At 40.3% G+C, this 26,325-nt stretch overlaps 1 protein-coding gene across 1 annotated transcript; it reads left to right on the plus strand.

Annotated features, from left to right (window-relative positions):
* Positions 1-23,324: 23,324 nt before the first annotated feature.
* Positions 23,325-24,331, plus strand: LOC311083755 (uncharacterized protein; the record flags this gene model as incomplete). The annotated part of the gene is made up of 2 exons (XM_084115511.1): positions 23,325-23,533; positions 23,672-24,331. Exons 1-2 carry the CDS (start codon positions 23,459-23,461, stop codon positions 24,329-24,331), a joined length of 735 nt encoding a protein of 244 aa, XP_083971637.1. The 5' UTR covers positions 23,325-23,458.
* Positions 24,332-26,325: the final 1,994 nt, after the last annotated feature.

Consider the following 26,325-nt stretch of genomic DNA (forward strand, 5'->3'; position numbering starts at 1 on the left):
GGAGTTGTAAAATGAGCCTATTTCCAAAAAAAGTGGAGTATCCCTTTAATTGTCGAACATTTTCGGGGCCGTCATCTTGTTCCGGGTCCGACTCCAGTTCAAATGGGCTTTATGCACAGCTGCACTACTTCCTGAACTTCAGGCAAGTCCTTTGTTTCCTGTCTGACATTATTGGACAAACTGATTAATCCAGGTGTGCCTGACCACCTGGATTAATCAGTTTGTCCAATAATTGATTATTGGACCCCTCATTCTGATTACACAGCGAGTGTAAACGAATGCATACCTTTAGCACCTTTCTCTCTACATTACGCCTCGGTCGACAATGCCATCCATCTAATTAAGATAGCCGGTCAAGGTGCTTGGCTAGCTAAAGCAGATATCACTGATGCTTTTAAAACTATGCCAATCCACCCCTCTGACTGGCCACTCTTCGGCGTTAAATGAAATTCCAAATTCTATTTCGCTGTAAGACTAACTTTCGGGTGCAGAAGTAGCCCTCACATTTTTAATAGCCTTTCTGAAGCGATGTGCTGGATCCTGCTGAACGTCAGTAAGCTCCCTTTCGTTCTCCATTTGCTCGATGACTTTCTGTTAATCGATTTTCCATCTCCGCAATCTTCAATTTTGGACATACTTAAACTTATCTTTAGTGACGTCGGCATTCCTCTCTCCGCGGAGAAAACTTCGGGACCCTCTACTTCATTAGAATTTCTAGGGATTTCTCTAGATTCAAATCTAATGCAAGCTTCTCTTCCCCCCGAAAAACTTTCAAGAATCAGGTCTTTCTTGGAATCTTTTCCCTCCCTGCATTCCATATCAAAGCGCGATTTGCTTTCGCTACTCGGACACCTAAATTTCGCCATGAGAATCATTCCTCAAGGCAGGGCTTTCATCTCACGTCTGTTAACTCTGGCCCATTCCGCGGAAAAGCTAAGCGATCAGATTCAACTAGACGAAGGCTGTTTGTCTGATATTAAATTCTGGAAAAGATTGCTTAACGACTGGAACGGCATTTCTTTTTTCTACAATGACGATTTTGAATCATCGCTTCAACTCCAATTATTCACTGACGCGGCCCCTTCTATCGGCTTCGGGGGGTTCTTTCAAGGACAATGGTTCGCAGAAAAATGGCCTAATGACTTTCCTAAAACAGCATCCGACTCCGTTTCATCCGCGCTTTACGAGTTATATCCTATAGCCGTTGCCAGTGTCATCTGGGGCCCAGAGTGGTCACGCAAACGTATCACGATGCTCTGCGATAACGAAGCCACAGTCGCCATCATTAATAAAGGTAGATCATCTTGCAATACGATCATGCCTTTTTTGAGACGGTTAATTTGGCAATCTGTCGTTTTTAATTTCATTATTAAAGCTGAACACATACCCGGCCGCTGCAATGTTATTGCTGATTCTCTCTCTCGATTTCGATTTCAGACTTTCAGACAGCTGTGCCCATCAGCCAGCCTGGATCCTTCAACCTGCCCTCCCTTAGCAGACATGATACTAAACTAAACGACCTGCTTACGTCAGCGAAACATTACATTTCTAAAGGCGTCGCTCCCTCTACACTTAAAGCCTATACGTCTGCATGGTCCGCTTTTCTTATGTTTTGCTTCTCCTTCCAAATTTCCGTTTTTCCTATTCTTATTTCGACCGTTTGCTCCTTTCTCGTTTTTAATTTTGAAAATCGCAATCTTAAAATTTCTTCTATTCGCAGACTCCTCGCCGGCATCCAATCCAATTCTACGCGAAATATTATAATCCTAATTTCCAAAGCCTTTTTTCCGAACCATCCGTTCGGTTACTACTTAAGGGGTTAGCTAAATCTTCCAGCAAAATAACAGACAAACGTCTGCCAATTACCCTGCCTTTATTGCGAAGATTAATCATTTCTGTCCGCAATGGCCTTTTTTCTTCGTACCTTAACATCCTTCTAGAGGCAGTGTTTTTATCTGCCTTTTATGGGTTCATGCGTCCAGGGGAATTTACTTCAGAATCTAATAAATTTGATCCAGCCCGCGGCATTTCCTTTTCCGATCTACGCTTTGGACCTAAATTCTTCACACTCTTTCTTAAGCACTCCAAAACTGATGCTCAAGGTTCTGGCGTCACTTTAACACTGTCAAAACAAAATAATAATTTCTGTCCCTTCACAGCTATGGTTAAATTTCTTAAAATCCGGCCTAGAACTTCTAAATACGCACCGCTATTTATATTACCGAACGGTGCACCCCTTTCCAAAGCTTGTTTCAGAACTCACTTAACCACTGTTATCAAAAGCTGCAGCCTATCCCCCTCTCTCTATACTGGCCATTCATTCAGGATCGGGGCAGCTACTACAGCAGCTGAACGAGGAATCTCAACGTCAGCTATTAAGATCATGGGCAGACGGTCTTCTTCAGCATTTGAATCATACATCAGACCTGATTCAAAAACCATTCTCGAAGCTCAGCAAGCGCTCCAGTAACAAATCAGGTAAATTCCATGCAATACTGGTGGTGGTGTTACGCTAACGGCCTTGTGTGGCCTCGTCTCTATGCATTATAAATAAAAAATAATAATAATAAATAAAAATAAAAAATAAAATAAAATAAAAAATAAATATAAAGGGCCCGTCTATGTTGGCTTAACGCGGCTATATCTGTACGGTCCATCAAGGCCCGTATATGCATAGCCTAACATGGCAATATCTTTGTGGTCTATCGAGGCCTGTATACGTATAGCCTATGTGGCATCGTTTGTGCGACCTAACGAGGCCTGTCTACGTTCGGCTAACGCGGCCATATCTGCCGGTCTATCGAGGCATGTATATGTATAGCCATATGGTATCGTCTGCATGGTCTATCGAGGCCTGTTTATGCTAAGCCTAACGTGGCTATATCTGCGTGGTCTATCGAGGCCCGTTATGCTAGGCCTAACGTGGCTATATCTGCGTGGTCCATCGAGGCCCGTTTATGCTAGGTCTAATGTGGCTATATCTGCGTGGTCCATCGAGGCCCGTTTATTCTAGGTCTAACGCGGCCATATCTGCGTGGTCTATCGAGGTCTGTTTATGCTAGGCCTAACGTGGCTATACCTGCGTGGTCTAACGAGGCCTGTTTATGTACGGTTTAAGTGGCAACGTAAATAAAATATAAAAAAAAAAAAGAAAAAAAAAAAGAATGTATTAAATCTTAAACATAATCAAACATAGGCACATGAAAATCCATCTAACGTTCATCATACTGATTATGGTAACTCCTTTTCTATCTTTCAGGAACCTCAGGATTCACGACCGGTGCGTATACTTTTCGTCTACCAATTTTGGGGGGAGGCTGGCCCCGTCCTGGTGGATCTTAATCCACCTACTTTTGGGGGTCGGCTGCGCCCCTGCCTTCGTCTTCAGGCAGGAGATGCAGATCTGCTACCCTCGGATTACGAGCTATGGACGGGGCCTACGCCAAAGAACTTTACAATGCTTGCCGGGCTGTCAATAAATATATGCTTTGTTACATCACTTTATCTCCCGAGTCTTTCTGGTAGAAATGGAAGCTTTAGCTAAGTTCTGCCAGGAAGACTCAATCACTACGTCACTTATTACCTTCATCTCTATCCAATCACGTCTTTATACTTTCTGTATAAAAGATAGGTACTTACACATGTTTGAGTTCGCAGATGCCGACGCGACAACAACCTCCACCCTCCCCACCACCACCAGGATGGTCCTGTCCATACCTTCTAAGGGGGTCAGCTGCGCCCCTGCCTTCGTCTTCAGGCAGGAGATGCAGATCCGCTACCCTCGGATTACGAGCTATGGACGGGACCTACGCCAAAGAACTTTACAATGCTTGCCAGGCTGTCAATAAATATATGCTTTGTTACATCACTTTATCTCCCGAGTCTTTCTGGTAGAACTTAACCTTAAAAGCTAAAATCAGTATTCTTCACCGTGATGTTATGTAAGGAAGCATATCTGAAATAGATTCTTAAATTTGTAACCCTTCACGGTGTTGGTTGTTTTATTATTATTATTATTATTACTGAACTGGTTCGTGTAGCTTTACTGCCACTTAATTTAATCATGGGATTTTATTTGGAATGTTGTTTAGATCAAATATCCACATTTATACTGTAAATTATGGTTAAAGTTCTCCAAGAAGATGGATAAGTAGCTACATAATCAAATTCACAAATATTACACCATTTAAACATTATTAAAAAAAACTGTTTTTAAAATGCTCGTTGGAAAAGGGGTAAGCAACATAAAAGGACACGCGAGGCAGTTCAAACATTTATTATAAGGCTAATGAAGCCGGGATTCACCGCTTTCACTGCGTGCCTCTTCTCAAAGTCCTCTTCTATACTCAACAGGAGCCATTAGAGCAACAGGGCACGGGTGCGCGGAGGCGGAGCCTAACACACAGAAAAGAAAGAAACCAATCAGAGCACAGAAACAGATACACACAAAAAACAAATGCAACACCCATAAGGCTTAGGCCGTAACAAAGAATACACTTGTTTGTTCACAGTTTGAACATTCTTGTTTCCATTTGTTTAATTTCAAGATCTGAAGTGAATTATCCATTGCTGCTTTTACAGCTATGTAGCTAAGCTGGAGCACTAAATGATATTCAAAGTCACATTACACACTTTTAAATAATTAAATAAACATTAAATAAAGCACATAAACAGAACCTGAGATTATCAATTTGCAACACTTCGTATTTGTTGTTCCAGCGCGATGTTGCAGAAAAATAGAAACCGTTTCTAAAATAGGATTAATAGAACCTGTTATCGCGCTGCGGCATCGCGTGTAGTTAGGACACAGTGTAATATGTCTCAGAGAGTGATTTGTTCATTTTGTGTTGACCGCGCATGCGCAACATCCAATAGGTTCTGTACTGGAAACAGAAATGATTAGTTCACCTCTCGAGTCTTCGGGTCTGATTCTTCTGAGTATTTTGTTCTTCTGTCACGTGATGAATGAATGACTCGAACCCGAAGTTGATAGACTCGAAACATGAACTAATCAATTTGTATCTAATGAACTAATGTATCCGGTACTACCGACTGTAAAGCTCAGTTTATGAGGATGTCACGGGATGAACGAACAGCTTAGATCAGGAGGTGAGGTAAACTAACAGACTGCATTGCCTGAAGACCAAGATCAATTAATTAATCGTTTCTGTTTCTCATAATTTGGCCTTTTCCTTGCATTGCAATTTTTTTTTCTTATTCTAAATGCGATCAACATTTGATGTGTTTGGGGAATTTGGCTAACATGTAACATTTTAAATACATTCTGCTGAAATGAACGAAATGACTCGAAAAAAAGATTTGTTCATTTTGATGAACGAGATTCAAAGATCCGAGTTAGTAAAATGATCCGAACTTCCCACTACAACACGAAATAAGGATGCGTTACCTCGACAAAATGATCTCGTGGCCACAACTTATCACATTCCCACAAGTTAATGTGTCATAGCCATGACAAAACTAAGTGAACCGAAAATGTCCCCTCCCGATGAAAGCAACTCATAATGCAAGACTTACTTTCTACATCATTTTTATACTGTTAAACTGCTCACCTCAGTTCGTTCACAAAATGTGGGAACTCTTCCTCAATCTCCTGAAACCCTTGTAATGACAGGCTGAAAAGGCTGCAGGTGGTCAGTGCAGAAACTGTGGCCAACTGTCTTTCACCAAACAGGAAGCTGATCTCTGCAGAAACACAAAACTTCTTAAAATGGCGAGTAGTTTAAAACACATTGGAGTTTCACAGTAAAGATTATCACACAAAAACTGGGAAAACATTTTCTTGATCTTGCAAGCTCTGTAATCTAATTTTGAGCATTTTTGAGTGTGAAACTTGTGTAATTGACGCTGTTCTCACGCTCTCACACCACATGTCTGTTTTCTTATGCAGTGAAAAACATTGTGGAGTAGAGAGGACACTGACAACGTGGCAACAGACAAGAGGTTATTTTTGATATGAAACAAATTGCATTTAAAGCAAAAGTTTAAACACCCACTCTAAGTGTGCATGTTTTGAAGTCCAAATGTTCTTGTTCTTGAATATTTCTTAAAAATAGCATTTTTTTTTTTTAAACATATATATATAAAATATATATATATAAACATAGTATATTATATATATCTATGATGTGAGTGTGTATATATATATTAAAATCAGGCAGCTGAAACTAATTAAATAGTCTCAGGTGCCTGATTTTTTTATTTCATTGCAAAATGTTATAACATTTTTGCCCAGCTCTTTATATAAGGTTGGATGTTTAAGCATGTCCAACTTTATTCGCATTCATACAGCATCAGCATAATGTATATAGCAGATCTCAACTGCTTGATTGCTTGTATTGTTGCAAAATATAAACTATATTATCGCCCAGCTCTTATCTGATAAATGTGAATCAGGGGCATGCAGAAATTCAGATATTATAACCATTAACATGATTTTCTGTAAAGCTGCTTTGAAACAATGTGTATTTGAAAAGCGCTAAATTTGACTTGACTAGCACTGCAATGTGGACCAGACCATTACTCTACAACAAGACTACTTCTCAACCGAATCACACAACAGTTTATCATACATCACCTCCAAAGTGATTTCCATCACACAGCTCCATTTGGAAAGCCTCGTTCTCCACCAGCACCCGTCCACAGTCAATGAAGAACATTTTGCTGGGTTGAGCATTCTGATAAATGATGATGTCACCAGCATTGAAGAACTCACCGTCCAACCTCATCAAGATGGCGTGGTGGAATTCTTTGTTGTACGAAAAAAACATGCTTTTGTTCAACAGGTTGGAGCATCTCTGTGCCATGATATCCTTTAAAACAGAAAACATAGCACTATTAAAAATGATTTCTATAAAAAAATACTGTTTGAGCCAAATGATTGTTTGAACAGCAGAAAAACTTATTGTGTGTTATCTGAAGTTTATATTTATGAATCAATTAGAAACCATTCTGAGGTGTTTTGAGACAATGTTGAGGATGTTCTCCTTATCCCAATGCCACTTGTACTCGGCAGTGGTGAGCTGGCGCAACTCTCTGGGCAGATTTTTGAACAATGTGGAGGATCGTAGCTGGTTTATCTGAAATATTTATATATCATGCCATCATATCATCAGAGCCGCCTTGTATTTATTTGTTGAATAAACAAACTTAACAAATACAAACAATAAACAAATAGCTTTAATTTTAATTCACCTTTACCTTGTATGCATTGTCAGTCGCAGACATGCTCACAAAGGATGTGATCACCCAAGAAATAAATGAAACACACATTACAAATCCAGTCACCATACTTACAATAGCTAACCACTGTTCGTCCACACCTAAAAAACAGGGAATCACTTTAGTTCAATGTAAACACTTTTTTACAGTTCTTCAGTGGTGTTTGCTCATGCAAAACCTTATGCCACAATGCTAGGGTGCCATGGCATGGCTAAGCCATTGCCTTTTTTTGTTTTTATCTGGCAGATGGAAATCATATGTCTGATCACTTAAAAGTAACAGCACATCATGGATCAACTAACTATGTATCACAGGTTTTTTTTAAAAATCTCAAATCCTGATGTAAAAGTGATGCTGTCCTTAGCAAACTACGCCACCGATTAAAGTGATTTCAGGAGACATTTTTCTGCACCAAAGACTGATTATCAGATTAATTTTCATTTCTCAAAAATTAATGTGGAAAGAATGTTGTGTGGCGTACGAGTTGGTGAGTCAACTGATCTCCAGAACATTTGGGAGAAAGCTCTGAAGAAAGCATAGGAGTATTTTTCCCTGATCAAGGTATTCTGCAAAATGTAACAGAAAAAAAGGAAGACATGTTGAACACATCATGTCAAACAAATGCCTGCATAAGCAATGAAAAATCAGACATACCTCAATTTTCTCTTTAACAACCCAGCAGTCTTGGGGAAACTCTTCCATTGCAGAAATGAAGTACTGTACGCAAGTGTTCCAGTGCCAAATAAGGACTGTCATCAGGATAACTAAGACAACCCTGAAAAACTTCATGACTTTTTCCATCTGTACATCAGACACCTAAAATGATAGATAATAAAACATAAAGTATCCACAGAACAGTAAGGGTGTACAAAATACAACCAAAAATGTTGCTTGCTGGTTTATCGTGATATGACAGAGGAGGAAAAATGTGAGAAAATACTACATAAATGATATTAAAAATCCTTTCATCTTATTTAATTTTTTTTTATTTTTTTTTTCAATCTTATTATTAAATACTATTTAGGCTGTTAGGGGTTCTTGAGTTGCTATATTATTTTTTTATTTTTTGACAAAAGATGATATTTTGTAGAATGTTGGTAACCAGACAGTTGATGGCACCCATTGACTTCCATAGTCCTGTAGTTCTCCTCGATCTGTACAGTGTGAACATATTGACATTGAAAATTTCTTGCATAAACATGACGGTGAGTTGTGCTGAAACTTACACTTTCCAATTCAAACCAGAATCTCAGAAGCTTTGGCACGCGGAGTAAATGGATCAAACTGAGAATCCTCAAAAACATGAGCATCCGCACCAACTTAAAAGCCACCAGTGAAGTAGTGTCAGCGTGATCAAAATGCTCCTGTGGTGAATTGGTTGTATAGTAAGAAGAATCTCTACAATTTGATCACTGTGAGTGAAATTAACTAATGAATACAATTACCAGAATAACAATGATAACGTCGACCGGAAATGCAGCCACCACATCAGGAACAAACCAAGACCTGAAATAATCCTTTCTAATCAATTTCGGATCAAGGATGACCTAGACAGAAACAGGAATGCATTTTTTTAAACGTATTTTAGAAAGGTAAAGCCATAATAAACAATTAATATTAAAACTATAGACATACAAGACAATGAAGGCATGTTCATACCTGACCGCCTTCACTGAAAATGCCCAATCGAAAATTAAGGCCAACATCAACACAAAACATGAGGTCGGAGAATAGATTGAAAGCCATCCAGTATTTGTGGGCACTTTCATCCCTATCTTTATGAAATGCCATGTCCAGAGGAATCGTTATGAGGTTCACAAATGTTAAGACCACCATATACACGAGATAGAAGTTCCTTAAAGACAGAAAAAGGCAAATTTTCACATTTCATTTTAGATCACTGTGATGGCATTATAGTCCAGTCATTTTATGAAAAAAGGTTGAACAAATTGCAACAGAAGCAAACTCAACTGATTTTGTATCCTCAATATGTTCTGAGTAAGGAAAAAAAAGTCCCGAAGAGTCCCATTAGGGGAAAGTTTCGAAAAAGACCCAAATATAGCCTATTCATATGCCTGTTCATTCTTTTTCTTACGTGAATAGGGTAAAAAAATGTAACCTTTAGATATCACCATGGAAATTACTGAGTTGATTACTTACATCAAGACAAACAAAAATTGTATAACAAGTTTTTTGAAGTTGTTTGTTAACATGGACAAACGGTGCATAATCTAATTACGTATGTGCTAATTTGCATAAATACCAAAACAGATCTAAACATTGGGTAAAGCCAGGTGAAAATGTCTTGTTGAATCTTGTTGACATATAACAGTAAAATACTTGATGTTAAGGTCTGAATGGAACCCATTTAGGCTAACAGTCCCACAGACCCAGCCCCAAACCCCATCTCTTAAAAATGAATAAAGGCTGGTTTAAAGTCCTTCTTCCTGCCTCTATGTATTAATGCTCATGGGTAGCCTAAATGGGTTCCATTCAGACCTTAACATTAAGTCTTTTACTGTTATGTGTCAACAAGATTCAACAAGACATTTTCACCTGGCTTTACGCAATGTTTAGATCTGCTGTGGTATTTATGCAAATTAGCACATACGTAATTAGATTATGCACCGTTTGTCCATGTTGACAAACAATTAAAAAAAAAAAAACTTGTAATACATTTTTTTGTTTGTCTTGATGTAAGTAATCAACGCAGTAATTTTATATCATGAAATCTAAATGTTAAAATTTTTACCCTATTCACGTAAGAACTATTAATGGCACAATACTTTATACCTTGAATTACCATGCAAAAAACATGGCACATATCACATAATATCATTCGTAGCACACGTTACGTATTAATTTCAATTGCAACTGTAACATTCTCTTGGTCGGCGTTACGTCACAAATCATGTGACCTGCATAGCAACAAGCCGCCGCCATGTTTGAAGGGTAAAACAAACCGAAGGCAAAGCCCGAGGCAAATCAAAAAGGTATCTATTCACAGAAGTTTGGCTGTGGATTATGTCAGTTATGGATACTAACGGACTACTTTGTATTAATGATGAATGATATCTGTGTATGCGAATGTATGTCGGTGGTGAGAAGTGAATGTAATAAAACACTCATGTAAAGCGCTTTGTGACTAGCTAACGTTACATGTCTTTGAAAGGCGCTATATGAATACAGATATTCTTCTATTACAGAATGTCTTATCAGTAGACAGTCTCCTAGCGTCTGTAAAAAAAAATATTGGATCACATTAAGTGTATTGTGATTGTCAAAACATTTTAGTAACTAAACTGAATTTTATTAGGTTTAGTGACAACATGTTACAATGTTTACATGGTACAATTTCTGGTAAGCTAACGTTACGCTTTTTTATTATTTCAATTCAATTATTGGGATTTGATTTAATATTGACTCATTTGGATAAATATTAGGTATGCTACGCAAGATAGGCACTAATTTTTCTCAAGAAAAAAACAACTCACCTAATGCTGTAAACATACAGTTGGCAGTATTATTTATATTTAGCAAAATACTCCCTATAGCTCTTTTTTCTAGCAAACTACGTGCTTTAGCCTATATTATGGTCATCAAATGGATTTCCTGAGGTAAATGTAATGTGACAATTGTTCTCCAGCTGTTTTATTGACCCCTTTGTTTGACTGATTGGTCGATATTATGTATGAGGAATATACATTTCGGTAAGTTGTACTGTATCTTTCAACATTGTTCATTCGTGTTTATTTACTGTTAGCTAGAGAAGATCGGTTCACGTGCCGCTAGGGATCTGTCGCGTCACATTTACAAGCGCCAAAACGCTATTTATTGTCTGAATTTCGTAATAAAATTGACAGAATCTGAGAGCTGAGATTTTTTTTTAATCAAATGTAACCTGCTCTGTCTAGTCTGTCGGTCTCCGTATCCTCTATGCTTCGCAATTTTTCTATGCGTGAGAAAATGGATGTGTGGCTTGAGAGCGTGTGAAAAGTGTCAATTGCGTGAGGCAGCTCTGGACTGAGTCCTACACTTGCAGTCATGTTTAAATACCCATCAAGCATCGATTACATTAACTATGTTCATTCAAAAGCATTGTGTTACACAGTGGCTGTAATGAACTCAGTCTGTCAGTGGCACAGCTTGTACAGTGTCAGTGAGGGACACAGTTTTTTCAAAAGCCAAAAAAGGCTAACTGCAGAAATGTATCAGTTGCCTCGCTAGGAATCAAATAAAAGGAGAGGTCACTCCTTTTTACGCTGTTGTTGGTGCAACCAACAACACAACAGTTTTTCGGCATGATTTACAACCAAAGGAAAAGAGCTCGGCGCTCGTTTGTCTTCCGCTTCGTGTGTTGCTTAATGGCAGGCGCTTGTTTGTTTTACCCTTCGCCGCGGTTGCTATGCGCGCGCAGTGCATTATGGGAGCACAAGTCCCGGATGTCCGACTTCGAGAATTCTGTCAGGGATGCTACCTGAAGTGACTCCATGGGTTCAGAATCCAGCGGCGGGTTTGTTGGTGGCTTTCGCCTTCAGCTTCGTTTCCCACTTCAATTACAATTTTCTCAAGATCTTTAGGTTCCGTCAAGCTTGTTTTTCCCTGACCACTTGCGCTATTATCACTCATCTTCGCGACTGAGAAGCTGACTTGTTAGCTAGCAGACCGTAGATAAGGTTACACGTATTTGCTATTTGTTTCCGTTTGTTGTATTTGTTATTTGTTTCTGTTTGAATTTTTGAATGACGATTGCGAACTGGCGCGTGATACAGTATATCTATAATAAACATAACTCTTTGTTTTTCAACTGGTTGTGGAGTTTAGAGAGATGATTTTTTTACTTGTAGTGCCTATATTTTACTTGGAAGTGACTTTATTAATTAAATTAATAATAAATTAATATTATATAAATATAAATACAAAAACGATTATTTCTATTTATTTCTGACTATACCTATAATATTTCCTTAAAGTCCTACAATATGCATGACTCGTGTCGTCTGTTTAATGCTGTAATTGTTGGGTGTTCTCTTCAGAGTTTTTAAAAAGCACAACATGAAGAAATAAACTCATCCTATAATAATACTACAGCAAAAACAGTTCAAAATAGGCTACACTGTAAAAAATTATCGTAATTTTAACGGTAAAAATGCTACAGTGAAAAACTGTTAATTGGTTAACAGAAAGTTTCCTTACTATATACGGTAAATAACTGTGATAGATCTAATGGTACATTTAATGCAATTTTACTGTAAAATACTGTTAAATTTACAGTTTTTGAAAGTGAAAAAGAACAACTCATTGTATAATTTACAGTGAAAAACCGTAAATTGACATTCCCACAATTCCCTGTGTGACACTTCACATTTGATGTATTTTTGTTGAAATAACTGTTTCTTCATAGTTTTCTTCGTTTTTTCTAATCAGTTATGTACATTAGGGTTTTATGTTACATTTAATGTTGTTAAATTAATGTTTATTGCATTTTTTTTATTTCATGTGTTACCATGATGGTGTTTAATGTTTGTGTGAATGACACTGTGCAGCTTCTATATATTAGTATTAACTTTCTTGTGGAAGAGCTGCTTGTGATGAGCTTTGATTGATCATGTGACTATCATCACTGCTGTGATTGGTGGTTATCAGTGTATTACAATGGTACAAAACAGATATTAATACTTCAATAGGACTGTAAATTCACATTATATCAGATAATAAAATACGGTTTATTACTGTAAATTTTAAGTTAAGTCTGTAAAACCAATAGCGTTGCTACCGTATTTTTGACGGTAAAGTTCTGGCAACCACAGCTGCCGGTTTTTTACCGTAAAAATCACGGTTTAATTTTTTACAGTGTATCCGTATTCTAAAGTCTGTCAGTGCAACAGATTTATTTTATTTTTTTTCGCAAATGCAAACACCTCACTGAAACGACAGCGTATAAAACTAACGTACATACAATTCTTTTAACCTCTGTTTGAGGTTCTTGGGATTTTTGTGTGTGTGTTTACATTATCCTTCTATACTATTCTTTACCTGCCTCAGCCCTGCCTGTCGTCTTCTCATCCAGAGAGGTTTTCTGACCCAGGGGACCCAGGTATTATCCTGTGTCATCCCCATAAGACTCATTACTGAACCAAGACCATCTCCTCCTTCAATGTCTCCATCTAAGGACTTATACAGAGATTGAACTCTCTATCGCCCCCTAGATCACAAGGTGTGGTGACACCACCACTTTATTCTTTTATTCTTTATTCTATGCACTGGCCAACTATTTGGTTCTTTGTTTCGTATACTTGCATAATTATGTTTATGGCCCATTATCCTAAAACTGTTTTATTTTAGTGGTAAATGTTAGTGATATGTATCGTTTTACTGAATCATATTTGTAAAATGCCTTACATTACCAAACAATTTTACATGTGCTTGCAGGTTCCAGTCATATCAAAGAGGAAGAAGAGTAAAGTTTTTTTTTAGCCTATCAAGGGACAGGAGGTTAGTCCTTTCATGTAGCAACAACTTGTGCCATAGCCATAATTGCATATGAGTGCGTATTACTACATTTATTTATATATTGTACATGCATTTTAATGTAGCAGCTTTAATGTAGTTAGATGTTTCCGCTTTCCCAGCAACGCTAGCCAAGCACAACAAGCTCTAACAATTGTTGCTCTTGGCTTTGTGAGCCTATTTTGCCTGGAGTTGGTTTATATAGCAATTTGGTTACAGTTCCCTTGCTAAAATATGCTGCGTTGATTTGTTTTCAGATTGTCACTGACCCTGTATTTTCTTATAAATGTATTTTTATAAATTAATTATAAACTTTATTTTAACAGATTTGAAGATCATCTGTAATCTCACTAGATCTCTGCCTCTTGCAGTACAACGCAGACAGGTGAGTTGATTAATGCTAGGTGGTTGCTCCGCTTCGGACCTTACACACTCGCATCACCAACGCATCACCGCCCAGATAGCAAAATCTTCTGGGCCTTTTCTGGATCCTTCTGGCATTTGTTTGGTTTGTGTACGATGTTGGCAAATGGATGGCAATCCTGAAGAGTTCCGGAATCGGTGGTGGCGCAGTTGGAGGTGGTGGAGGGAGGGGCATTATTTTATGGCTCTCTTCTGGCAAATATGAAATATGCCAGATTCAACGTATTTTTCAGTTGCTGTTGTGGGAGTGATTGTGAAATGACTTAAACAAGTATTTCCTCCCCAGTTTTATCATAAGATATTGAGAGTGAGGAGTCACGTGCCGAATTGGGCGGGGTCTGAGCCGGTCGGCCATGATGGTAGGAGACGCTATTTGGTTCAATTTTATATCTGCAGCAGCCACACGCAGATCTCTGGACAGACAAATTGATGGTGAGACCAACAATAGTCCAGCGCAGAGAACACGTATGGCCAAAACAACACCAACACCAACACCAACACCAGAAAAGCTGGCAATATTCTACCGGCAAATCAGCATGACAGGCACAGGATCTGCCATTTTGAGTGTGCTCCCTGACTACTGTGAGCTGTTTAGAGATCCTGTTCTGCCCATTCGGAGCCTACAGTCTCTGGTTAATGGAACTGGCCTTAATAGGAGTGACCTACCTGCGCTGCAACAGCACTGTCAGACCATAAAGATCGTTGCAGATGTGTCTGAGGAACAGGCCGTGCAGATGGAGAGACGGACAAGGGGACAGCACACGTCATCCCTTTGGTTTGCTGCACGGGCAGGGAGAGTCACGGCCTCCTCGATGCATAGCGTCTATGGAACAGACCTCAGTTCTCCAGCACTCTCCATCGTAAAGAGGGTGTGTTACCGAACTCGTGGGCCAGGAACAGCTGCCACCAGTTGGGGAATTAGACATGAGGAGACAGCGAGGCAGGCATACACTGCCCAAACAGCACACCAGCACACCGATCGACAAGTGCAAACCTGTGGTTTTTTTGTCAACCCGGCCTTCCCACAGGTAGGAGCCTCGCCAGATGCCATTGTAACCTGCACCTGTTGTGGGAAAGGCTGCGTGGAGGTGAAATGCCCAGCAAAATACAAAGACTGCACAATCCTTCAAGTTTGTTCATCAGATGACCGCAACTTCTGCTTACATGTAGTCGATGGTCAGGTACACCTTAAAAAGAATCACCAGTATTACACACAAGTCCAGACCCAACTGTTTGTGACAGAGAGCTCCTACTGCGACTATGTAGTGTGGACCATGAAGGATACTGTGATTCTGCGCATAGCTCCAGATAGTGCTTTTTGGAATGCACGACTACAAAAGGCACAGGACTTCTTTGTGAAGGTGGCTCTCCCTGAACTCGCTGTGCAATATTTCACTATCCCACCTACCTCTCAACCATCATCTGGTCACAACATGCTACAGGAACTACAACAGCCACAACAAGTAGGTGGGAAGAGGCAGAGAAAGAAGCCTGCCAAAAAAGCAGCCAAGAGAACAAAGGAAGTGTCTCTGTGCCGGACCAGAGGAGGGTGAAATGGTGGCCTGTGACAACGAGAACTGCCCAGTCCAGTGGTATCACTTAAGTTGTGTGGGGCTTGTGGACAGACCCACCGCTGACACGCCATGGTTTTGCCCTTCTTGTGCTGAATAGTTCTTTTTTTTATATGTTTTTTGTTCTTTTGCACTAATAACAGTATTATTATTTTATTATTATTATTACTTATGTTGTCCATGTTTACATGCTGGAAATATTTATACTTTGAATGCACACATGTTCTTTTGCACTGTTTTTGTGTTCTTTTGCACTGTTTTGTGTTCTTTTGCACTGTTTTGTGTTCTTTTGCACTGTTTTGTGTTCCTTTGCACCGTTAACTTTTCTAAGAGATTACACCCCCCCCCCCCAAAAAAAATAAAAAAATAAAAAAATATATATATATATATATATATATATATATATATATATTCAGTTCTCAATAAATATTGTTAAGCCATATCAAGTTGTTTCAAGCATTTATTTCAAAGAAATTAAAAAGTAATGAACAAGGCACTCAAACAACACTTTTACACGTTCGTTAAGGCACAGCAAACAGTGACAATCTTATCTAAAGGCATTAGGTTTTCACCCTCACATTTGACAAGCATGTGCACAGGTACAGTTGAGTGTAAGAATTTGAATTTGTTGCGCACAACACCAATCACCCTCTCAACGTGAATTCTGAGATGTGCTATGGCCCTAGTCTCCTCCACATCTTTCGCCTCCAGCTGTGCATGACCCCTTGTGAATGTAGGTATTTTCACTTCAGCACACATCATGCCCACACTTTCTCTTATATTAAAGCCCCTATCTGCCAGCACAATGTCACCTGGTAACAGTTTGTTCAGGAAACCACTTTGCTCAGTTATATGCTTGTCACTTGTGCACCCACCCCACCCGTTCGATATGAAGGAAATGACACCCTGGGGCGTGATCACAATTAGGTATTTCATGGTGTATGCGTGTTTGTATTGCGAGAAAGTCTGTGCCCTTGCCAGTACATTTGAGGGTTTCTCGATGAACACCTCGAAGCAGTCCACAATGGCAGCCACATTTTTCCCAAATGACTCCACAAACTGGTGTGGCATACTGGTCAATAAGCATTCCCTGCTTGGCCAGTGCACCAATGGACACAGCTGTGCGTACATCACTCCAAGGGTATGGTGAAAGGCATCGGCGACTGTTGTCCTATGTACTCTAAACAGATGGCTGAGGTGCTGTATTGGAAGGTCTAGTCTGAGGCGCATTAAAGTCAATAGGACAAGCTGGAAGGGTGAGAGCTTCTTCATCCTACCTTGAGGCAGATATGGAGTGGGGGTGAGTAGAAGTGTCTGGAACAATGCAAAGTTTGGAAGCCCCGTGTAATACTTCACTGTGTTATCATCACTACTCAGAAAGTTCTCATTCATCCGGTACTCATCAAGCTCCCGCTTCAGCTCTCTGTTTTCTTCCAAAAGATTGTTGATAACATCTCGTCTAGATGTGCAGAGTCCACATTCCATGTCCTGGGCTGGCAGTGGCTGCTGCTGCTGGTGGTCCTGGGCTGGCGATGGCGGCTGCTGGTGGTCCTGGGCTGGCGGCTGCTGGTGGTCCTGGGCTGGCGGCCGCTGGTGGTCCTGGGCTGGCGGTGGCGGCCGCTCCAGATGCTGGGCCCTGCGCTTTACTTGCCGCTGATATCTCGCTCCATCTGTTTCTTTAACATCATTGTGGCCTAACTGCAGGGATGGTGTCCAGTCAGGGTGGTTCTCCAACATCTCATATGATGGTTTACCTACAACAGAATAATTAGATTATGAAAAATCTATGTAATTAATGCTTTAAACTGGCAACAATGTATCATAATGTCATGAACATAATCTCAACTATTTTTTAGTCATCTCATAATCTCATATAATGGTTTACCTACAACAGAATAATTAGATTATGAAAAATCTATGTAATCAATGCTTTAAACTGGCAACAAGGTAACTTAGCATAATGTCATGAACAGAATCTCAACTATTTTTTAGTCATCTCATAATCTCATATAATGTTTTACCTACAACAGAATAATTAGATTATGAAAAAATCTATGTAATCAATGCTTTACACTAGCAAATTCATCGCATGCACTTCAGGGTTTGCAACAACATCAGGTAACCTACACTTCGTAGTTTTAAGAGACAACAACATAAAGACATTTTTTAGAGAACGTACCCGAGTGAAAATGCAGAGAACACACTCTCGACTGGGGGGTGAGATCGAAATTAAGGTCCTTTCTTTTTATTGCAGCCAACCAAGCAATCCGGTGTCTCCTCGTCAGGTCAGCGACTTGCTCTCCCTGATGCTGTGTCCATTTTGGAAACCTAAAAAACTGTATTCCATTGCTCCTATGTTTTCCATGTGTATCGTGTGAGGTACTGGAGCAGGTTTTAACGCAGCAGTGACTTCCAGGCATGGTAAAAAAAGTGCGGACTTGCAAGAACCTCCTCTACTAACGAGTTAACAATACACATAAACAATCGGTTTTGCCGCCGGAATCCTGCCAACATGGCGGAGCCGCGAGATCGAGGGGAGGGGCTCTGTACCATGACGACAACTCCTCACTCTCAATATAAAGACAGTTCTCTTACGAGAGGTCTCTCGTACTGCGTAAGTATCTTACGCTAGGGGGGAAAATCCATTTTCCGCGAGATATTGAAGCCAAAAAATTATCCTTAATTTTGCATTATTGTAAAACGCGTTGCGGCAGCATACAGACATAGGCAAGACGGCTCGCGTGCCTATTGGCTGTTCTGCGGCAACTGCAACAGCCTATCGAGCGAGGCCTAGCGTGACGTCAGACCCAATGGCCCTGTCCCAATATTCACACTACACCCTAAGGTCTTCCTCGAAGTGGACACTTTTTGAAAGTGCACTTAGCGGAGTAAGTGCGCAAGGGCCCGAAGCTGTGAAGAGCAGAATTGGGCCAGTTTTGCACACGTCACTATCTACGTCACTTCTGTTGTGATCAGGAGAGCAAACATGGCGCTGGCTGCAGTTGCGGTATTCGCAGTACTCCTGCTAAAGTTGATCACAACTCACCACCAGTTTCTTACCAGAAGAATTAGGAACCGCAGGAGAAGAAGGCTTCTACACCGGATCCAAATATGTAAGCTGATGCCCGACCAACAGGTAAATTAACTTTATTTTACATTTCAATGTAAGGTTACCGCTCATTTACGAGGCTAATCATGTGTTTGCTGCTAATAACACTGCTGTTATTGTGTCACGAAATGTAGTTTTAAGAATTTTTCAGTCAAGAAAATATGCTCAAATATGTGGTTTATTTATAAAGATAGCGCCTATTTTAAAATTGTATCCGACGTTTTCGGAGTTGTGAGGGTTTCTCAAACTCGGTCCTGGTGGGCTGCTGTTCTGCATAGTTTAGCTCCAACCCTGATCAAACACACCTGAGCAAGCTAATCAATGTCTTCTTCAGGATCAGTAGAAACTCACAGCTAAGTGTGTTTGATCAGGGTTGGAGCTAAACTCTGCAGGACAGTGGCCCTTCAGGACCGAGTTTGACAATCCTTTGAATGAAGAAATGAATATCTTTTTTTACTCTTAGCTACCAACCTTTCTGTTAATGTTATTCATATTAAAACAGTTTTTGGCTAAGATAAATTGTGATATAACCTAAACTATGAAGTGATGTAAACTATACTGCATTATACTGAGAGCTGTTCCTAATATTTTGTCAAAATATCAAGTGTGGACAAAATATCAAGAACAGCTCACAACATAATTCAGTATAGTTTACATCACCACCACCACAAGTGAGTCTCCAAAATTACAATGAAAATAGATCAACTCCCTTTAATAAATTTAATTATAAAATGAATAAACTTTTTCATGGTGTGATCTGTTTTCCTAAATCTGTCATTCAAATTGTTTTTTGTCTTTTTAAGTTTGGCAGGCATGATCAGGTATGCCAGGCTGAATCATACCATGCCTGTCCTTCTGGTGTATTTTGATGTTGAGAGAGACCTTCGACCCGACTACCGCCTTTCAAGAAAATCAATGGATGGCTTGATGGATATTCTGCACAGGCACCAGGACCACGGCTGGGGATCTTATTTGGAAGTCCTAATATTTGTATATTGGATTGCACATGGACTGTCTTACAGAGTCACTGCCCGGGCGTTCTCTGTGCCAAAATCCACAGTGTGCCGTGTGGTGCACAGAGTTGCTCAGAAAATTATGGACATTGCAGGTAAAGTGATTTGCTATCCACATCATGATGAACTTGAAGAAGTTGGCCTGCGATTTGGACGCCTTGCTCGGCATACAGCATTTGACAAGGCTGTAGGGGCAATAGATGGATGCCATATTCGTATCAAGCCTCCAAATCGTAACAAAGAGGACTATTTTAATTACAAACAATTCTATTCTATCCAAATGCAAGCCATCTGTGACTCTCAGGGACGTTTCCTCAACATCTTTGTTGGTTTTCCTGGCTCTGTACATGATACCCGTGTTCTAAAAAACAGCCCACTTTATGTTAATGCTGAGTACCCCCCACCTGGCTTTTTTCTTCTTGGTGTTGGGGGATATCCCTGCATACAGTCCCCCATAACCATCATCACACCCTACAAACTGCCACTTCAAGGAAGGGTCGAGGAACGCTTCAATCACAGCCATTCACGTGCGCGTTCAATTATTGAACGAGCCTTTGGTATGATGAAGGCACGCTGGAGGGCAACACTCTTCAAAGCCTTAGAAGTAAAGGTTGGCTTCTGCACAGAGGTGGTCACTGCCTGTGCTGTGCATTCTTACACAATGTCTGCCTTACCCATGGTGATGTCCTGGAATCAGAGCCAGCTTATGATGCCTTACCACAACCACCAACAGCAGATTCTGGACAGGAGACAAGTGGCAACCAGCTCCGGGCGAGACTCGCTGCACATGTATCCGCACCCCTTAATGTTCAAGGGCACCTTTTGGAGCACGACTACATAATTTAATTCATAGTACCTCATACCTCAACACACACATTGTTGTCATGTGTAGAAAGTGAACACCTTAAAGGTTGTATCAGTGATTTCAGGCCCAAACATAAATGATCACATTCATCTAATCTTTCCTAACGATCCGCTAGCTGCCCGCCCCATAAGCAGGCCGTCAAAAAACGCGTCTCTGTAGGCAGCCTAGGCTCTGAGATCTGCACACAAAAACAGTTGGTTTCACCAACCACTCAAAACCAAAATAAATACTGTACACTTGTACCTGGCGCTATTGTTCTGCATTGTCAGCTCATTCATTTTGTTATAAACTTGTCTTGAAGTACTTTATTTCAGTAAAAAAAAGTGATTTTTCTAAATGATAAATGTTTCTCTTTATTTATGACACATATCAGACTTTTACTGATAAACATAAATTATAATAATAAATTGTAATAATAATTTGCATATACAGAATTACAATTTCCAAATGTCTTGTACAAACCAAGAAATTCAGCCAAAGTCCTCTGAAACTTTAAATATAAATTAAATCACTCAATGGTGTTAACACAGTGAACACTTACACAGGAACATCAAACAACAAACAGAACAGAACTAGACGCAGGAAGTTATTACTTCTCTGTCATATGGTCAACCAGCTTACCAAATAAATCTAACATCCTGTCCATTTGCTGCTGTTTTGGAGCCAAGCATTATCCCTTTCATTTTCTTCCTTCTGTGTTTTCACTAACCGCTCACAGAAGTCTTTAAGATAATCTACACTCTCATCCCTCTTCCTCTTTCTCTTTCCTGGTCTGACATCAGTTGATGTACCTGGTTGATCACTTGGGGGGTCTGTGGAGTTTCCTGCTTGGAGGTCTGCTGTCTCAGTATCTGTGGAGGAGCCTGTTGGAGAATTTACTTCAACCTCAACCTCACTGACAGGTGTCTGGTCTCTCTCTACGCTACTGTGTCCAGATGAGAATAGATAGACTGACCTGACTGAGGGTCTCTGGCCAATGGCTTCATGCATGCCTGCATAGAAAATCTATGAGGCAGCAGTGACCTCTCCTGCATCTGTCCCTGACCCAGTTTTTGGCAGTGTTAAGTCCTTTGTAAATTGTAATAGTTATTATGGGGGAAATTAACATTATTTACATGGGTTTACATTCTAAACAGTCATTAAGTAAGGGATAATGTATAGCGGGGAGCTTGTTATAGCAAATAACAACCCCAACAGGCTGAACTGGACTCCGACGCGAAGCGGAGCTTGAATCAGCCTAAAGGGGTTGAAATTCACTAACAACCGCCTTGCTATACATTATTCCCGCTTATTACATGGCTACCTACAAAATAAATCAATAATTTGACACAAAATATTGATTTAAAAAGGAGTTTATTGATTTTAAAATGATTGTATTGTTGTATTATCAATACAATATAAGAATTACAAAACATGTGAAAGTGCAATTACCTTGTACCTTTTTCTTCAGATTTTCCCACTTCTTTTTACACTGCTGCTGAGTCACTTTCCCCTCCAGCCCCATAATTTTGATAATTTCACTGAAAGACACACATTCATCCATTAGATCACTGTTTATGGCCATGTTAACTTACTCATATCCCTGGCTAGAGGCATTTCTGTGCCCCGTGAATAGCCGCTCATTCTCTGCCCTGAACTTTATAAAATTGAAAGTCTGCTCGTCGGACCCTGACAAAAGAAAGTTAAATCATTGTATCATTATGTATTATGTTATTTATCGCTCATGTTCTGATAAAAAAAACTATTTTCACTTACACTTACAGTTTTTCTCAATTGTTTACACACAATTTCTGGTACTTGAGACACAATGACCACAACATGTAACTCATTCACCAACCCCCTGAACCAGTTCTGCTAAACTACAAGCACAATTCCTGCTTTACACTCAAATTGCAGTTCTAAAACACACCTTTTTCAAAACTCTACACACAATTCTCTGCTTTTGACACAATTTTCATGCAGAAAATCTCTTGTTTTCACAAGGAACACACTGCCATTCAGATATGCACACTGACTCATCACATGGGCAAACACCTGTCACACAGTTTTACAATTAGCAATCAGAGCTTTAGCATAAAAGGGCAACAGGTGAGCTCTTCAATGGAGCAATGGATGCCAAAATTGGAAACAGAGGCAGAGCCAGAGGAGTGAGAGTAAGAGGAGGACGAGGACGAGGAAGGCCAAGGACCGTAATCTCTGATGAGATCCGAGCCACTTTGGTTGATCATGTGGTCAACCATGGTCTAACAATGAGGGAGGCTGGGCAAAGAGTACAGCCAAATTTGAGCAGGTACACTGTGGCATCCATCATCCGGACTTTCGGAAATGAGAATAGGTAAGAAATCTACTCTCACTAGAAAATTGCAGTACTGCATATCAATACAGTACTCAATGAGTACAGTAGTACAGTATTGCCTGTGGACTGTTCTAGGACTGTAAAAATACTGTAAAGTATGCTTCATGTATATAGGAAATGTATACCTACTTTGTATTTACAGTATTTTACTATTTGTTTGGCAGAACTGAAAGATTACCAACACAAGGCGGTCGGGAACGTGTTCTGTCTCCTGAACAGGAAACTTAAATCATTAACATGGTCCTAGAAAACAACGCCATAACATTACGGCAAATACAAAGAAAAATAATAGAAAACAATGACATATTTCAAAATATTGATAGGGTAAGCTTATCAACACTGGACCGTGTCTTGCGAAGAAATCATCTCAGGATGAAGCAGGTCTACAGGGTGCCATTTGAACGCAATTCAGAAAGAGTCAAAGAATTGCGACATAACTATGTGCAAGTGAGTCCCACAATTGATGCATACTCTCAACACTGTATACAGTAAATTATACGTATTTCAATATTGTAATCATAATGATTGTGCTTCACAATAGGGACCACTCCATGTCTATTTCTGATATTGTCATGTGTGTTTCAGAGAGTCCTTGAGCTAGAGGTGGCTGCAGTGGAGCACCAGTTCATCTTCATTGATGAGGTTGGGTTCAACCTCACAAAAAGACGAAAGAGGGGAAGGAATATCATCGGCCAGCGTGCCATTGTTGAAGTCCCTGGCCAGCACGGAGGGAACATCACAATGTGTGCAGCGATTACCCATCACGGCGTCATCCATCACCATGCTACCCTTGGCCCCTACAACACCGCCCATCTGATCACATTCCTGGACACCCTGCACAACACACTCATTCCACCAGATCAGGTAGATGGCCCAGAGCAGCTCAGGTACGTTGTCATTTGGGACAACGTAAGTTTCCACAGGGCTGCTCTGGTTCGTAACTGGTTCACTGCCCACCCACGCTTTTTAGTTGTTTATCTCCCTCCATATTCTCCATTCCTCAATCCTATTGAGGATTTTTTTTCTGCCTGGAGATGGAAAGTGTATGACCGAAATCCACAAACGCGTATACCTCTTCTCCAAGCTATGGAGGACGTATGTGGAGATATAGCAGCTGATGCTTTTCATGGCTGGAATCGCCATGCTAGGCGATATTTCCCCCACGGCTTGGCCAGGGAAAACATTGCTTGTGATGTGGATGAGGTGCTGTGGCCAGACCGCAACAGAAGAGAGGATGCAGCATAGTTTTTTTTTTACTGTAACTGTATACAGTAAATTCTTCTGTTATTTTGTATGTAGTGTATGTGCAACTTTGTGTTGGTTGGGAATGGGATGTACACATCGTGACATTGTTAGTGATACACAGCCCTAATGTACACTGTCTACATTGTTTTTGCGGGAAAAATAAAATAAAATTTTCCCGTGTATTTGTGTGTTCTGAGTATAAAAACAATATTCTCAAATATTTTACAACACACTTATGTATGTACTGTCTGTAGTAAGTGTAACACTGAACAAAAAAAGGCCTAAGTCATTATGATGAATGGAGAAGAAGTGTTTTCCATTCATCATAGTGTTTTACATTGAGCACATCAGTGTTCAACTGGTTCTTATAAATGTCTATTCATATGATGGTTTGTGTGTGTCATTTGAAAACAAAATACCATTTTGAGAAGAAATAACATTGTTTTGAATGTAAAGTTTCATTTTGCAGGAGAATTGAGGGGTTTTGCCCATTGTGTGTGTTTTTTTGGATTTGTGTGTAGAGTTCTGAGAATATGAGGCATACTTTCAGAAAATGTGTGTGAACAATCGAGAAAAACTGTAAAAATAAATTTCTTCTCCATTTGTTTTTCCTCTTGCCGGCCGGCTTTTTTTTTCTTCTGAGTTTTCCCGGCGTCCGACCATAGCAACCGTTTTGCTCCCTCATTAGTTAGCTGTTCAAAACGTCACGACACTACAAGGATTCTGGGTAATAGCCTATAGCAAAGTGAGCTCTGATGCGCACTTGCAAAAGGGGTGCATTAAGTGCGCTGATGATCACCTCTGGAGAGAACCATTAGAGGATCGGGACACCCTACGGCCTTGCACCCCTTAGCGAGAATGTGCATTGAGGGGCACAAGGGCAGAAGTGCGGATATTGGGACAGGGCCAATGAGGGTGCTTCGCGCCCGCTGCGTCACGTCCCGCCGAAACGGGCGTGGCTTAGGCCTATAAATCCGGCTCGCAGGCAGCTGATATCTGATTTTTCATCTCTTCAGCGAAGCTCTTGCATCGCTGCATCCGGAGAGAAGCCGCGCCGTCTGAAGAAGCCTTTCAGCGGGACGAGTCGACACTCTGAAGCCGCTGGCCGCGCCGCCTTCAGTCGCCTTCCTGCTGCGCTATCCGGCGTTATATCCTTTCTCTGCTACTGTGTTTTGTGTATGTGTGTGTGCTCGCCACTGCGACACACACTCTCATTGCACTAAAAGAGCCCCCCCCCTGCTCTCCCTCTGTTCGAGCCGCGCAAACCGCGCCGTTCACAGGGGATGTCAGGAGCGGACGGTCACGGGGCTAGCTTTCTCTCTCGCTCTGTTCGAGCCGCGCAAACTGGCTCATGCTCATGGAGCAAGTTGTGAAAACATCTATACAATGATCCTAATAGGTTACTGACATTCCTGTTATCGTGATCATATCTGGACACGGCAAGAAATGTAGATAGAGTTTGCGTAAGATCATCTAGCACTCTATAAAGCCTCTCCTGTGATTTTTATTGACAGTCGATATGCATGGGCCACTGGCGATGACAGTTTCCCCCCCTCCCCTGCCACACCCCTGCCACACCCCTGCCACACCCCCTTCCCTCACTTCTTCTCACAGCCACCACGCCCATTTAAGTTGCATTTTTCAAAAAGATTGTGAGCTAGACTTGAGCTGAAAGAGGGGGGTTTCATGACCCTTTAATGTAACCTTCTCCCTCTACACACTTTGTGTGATTCAAGAATAATTCATGCAATTGTATATTGTTTATTTGAAAGCATTAAAAGTGCAGTATCTCTCCTTGTATTGTTCAAGTGGTTGAGGTTGATATGGGATATAGTAATTAGTAATAAGTAGACCAATACTTTCTACACTGTTGAAGATGTCATTTGTAGTTAATTAATATTTTAGAGTAACTTACCCAACTGTTATAATATCAGAGGTGAAACTGGAAGAACAGTATGTTATTCAGCCTAATTTTAATTTTCATGTAGGTGCAA

The sequence above is a fragment of the Abramis brama genome, assembly GCF_963993115.1.
Source record: "Abramis brama genome assembly, chromosome: 5".
Classification (NCBI taxonomy): domain Eukaryota; kingdom Metazoa; phylum Chordata; class Actinopteri; order Cypriniformes; family Leuciscidae; genus Abramis; species Abramis brama.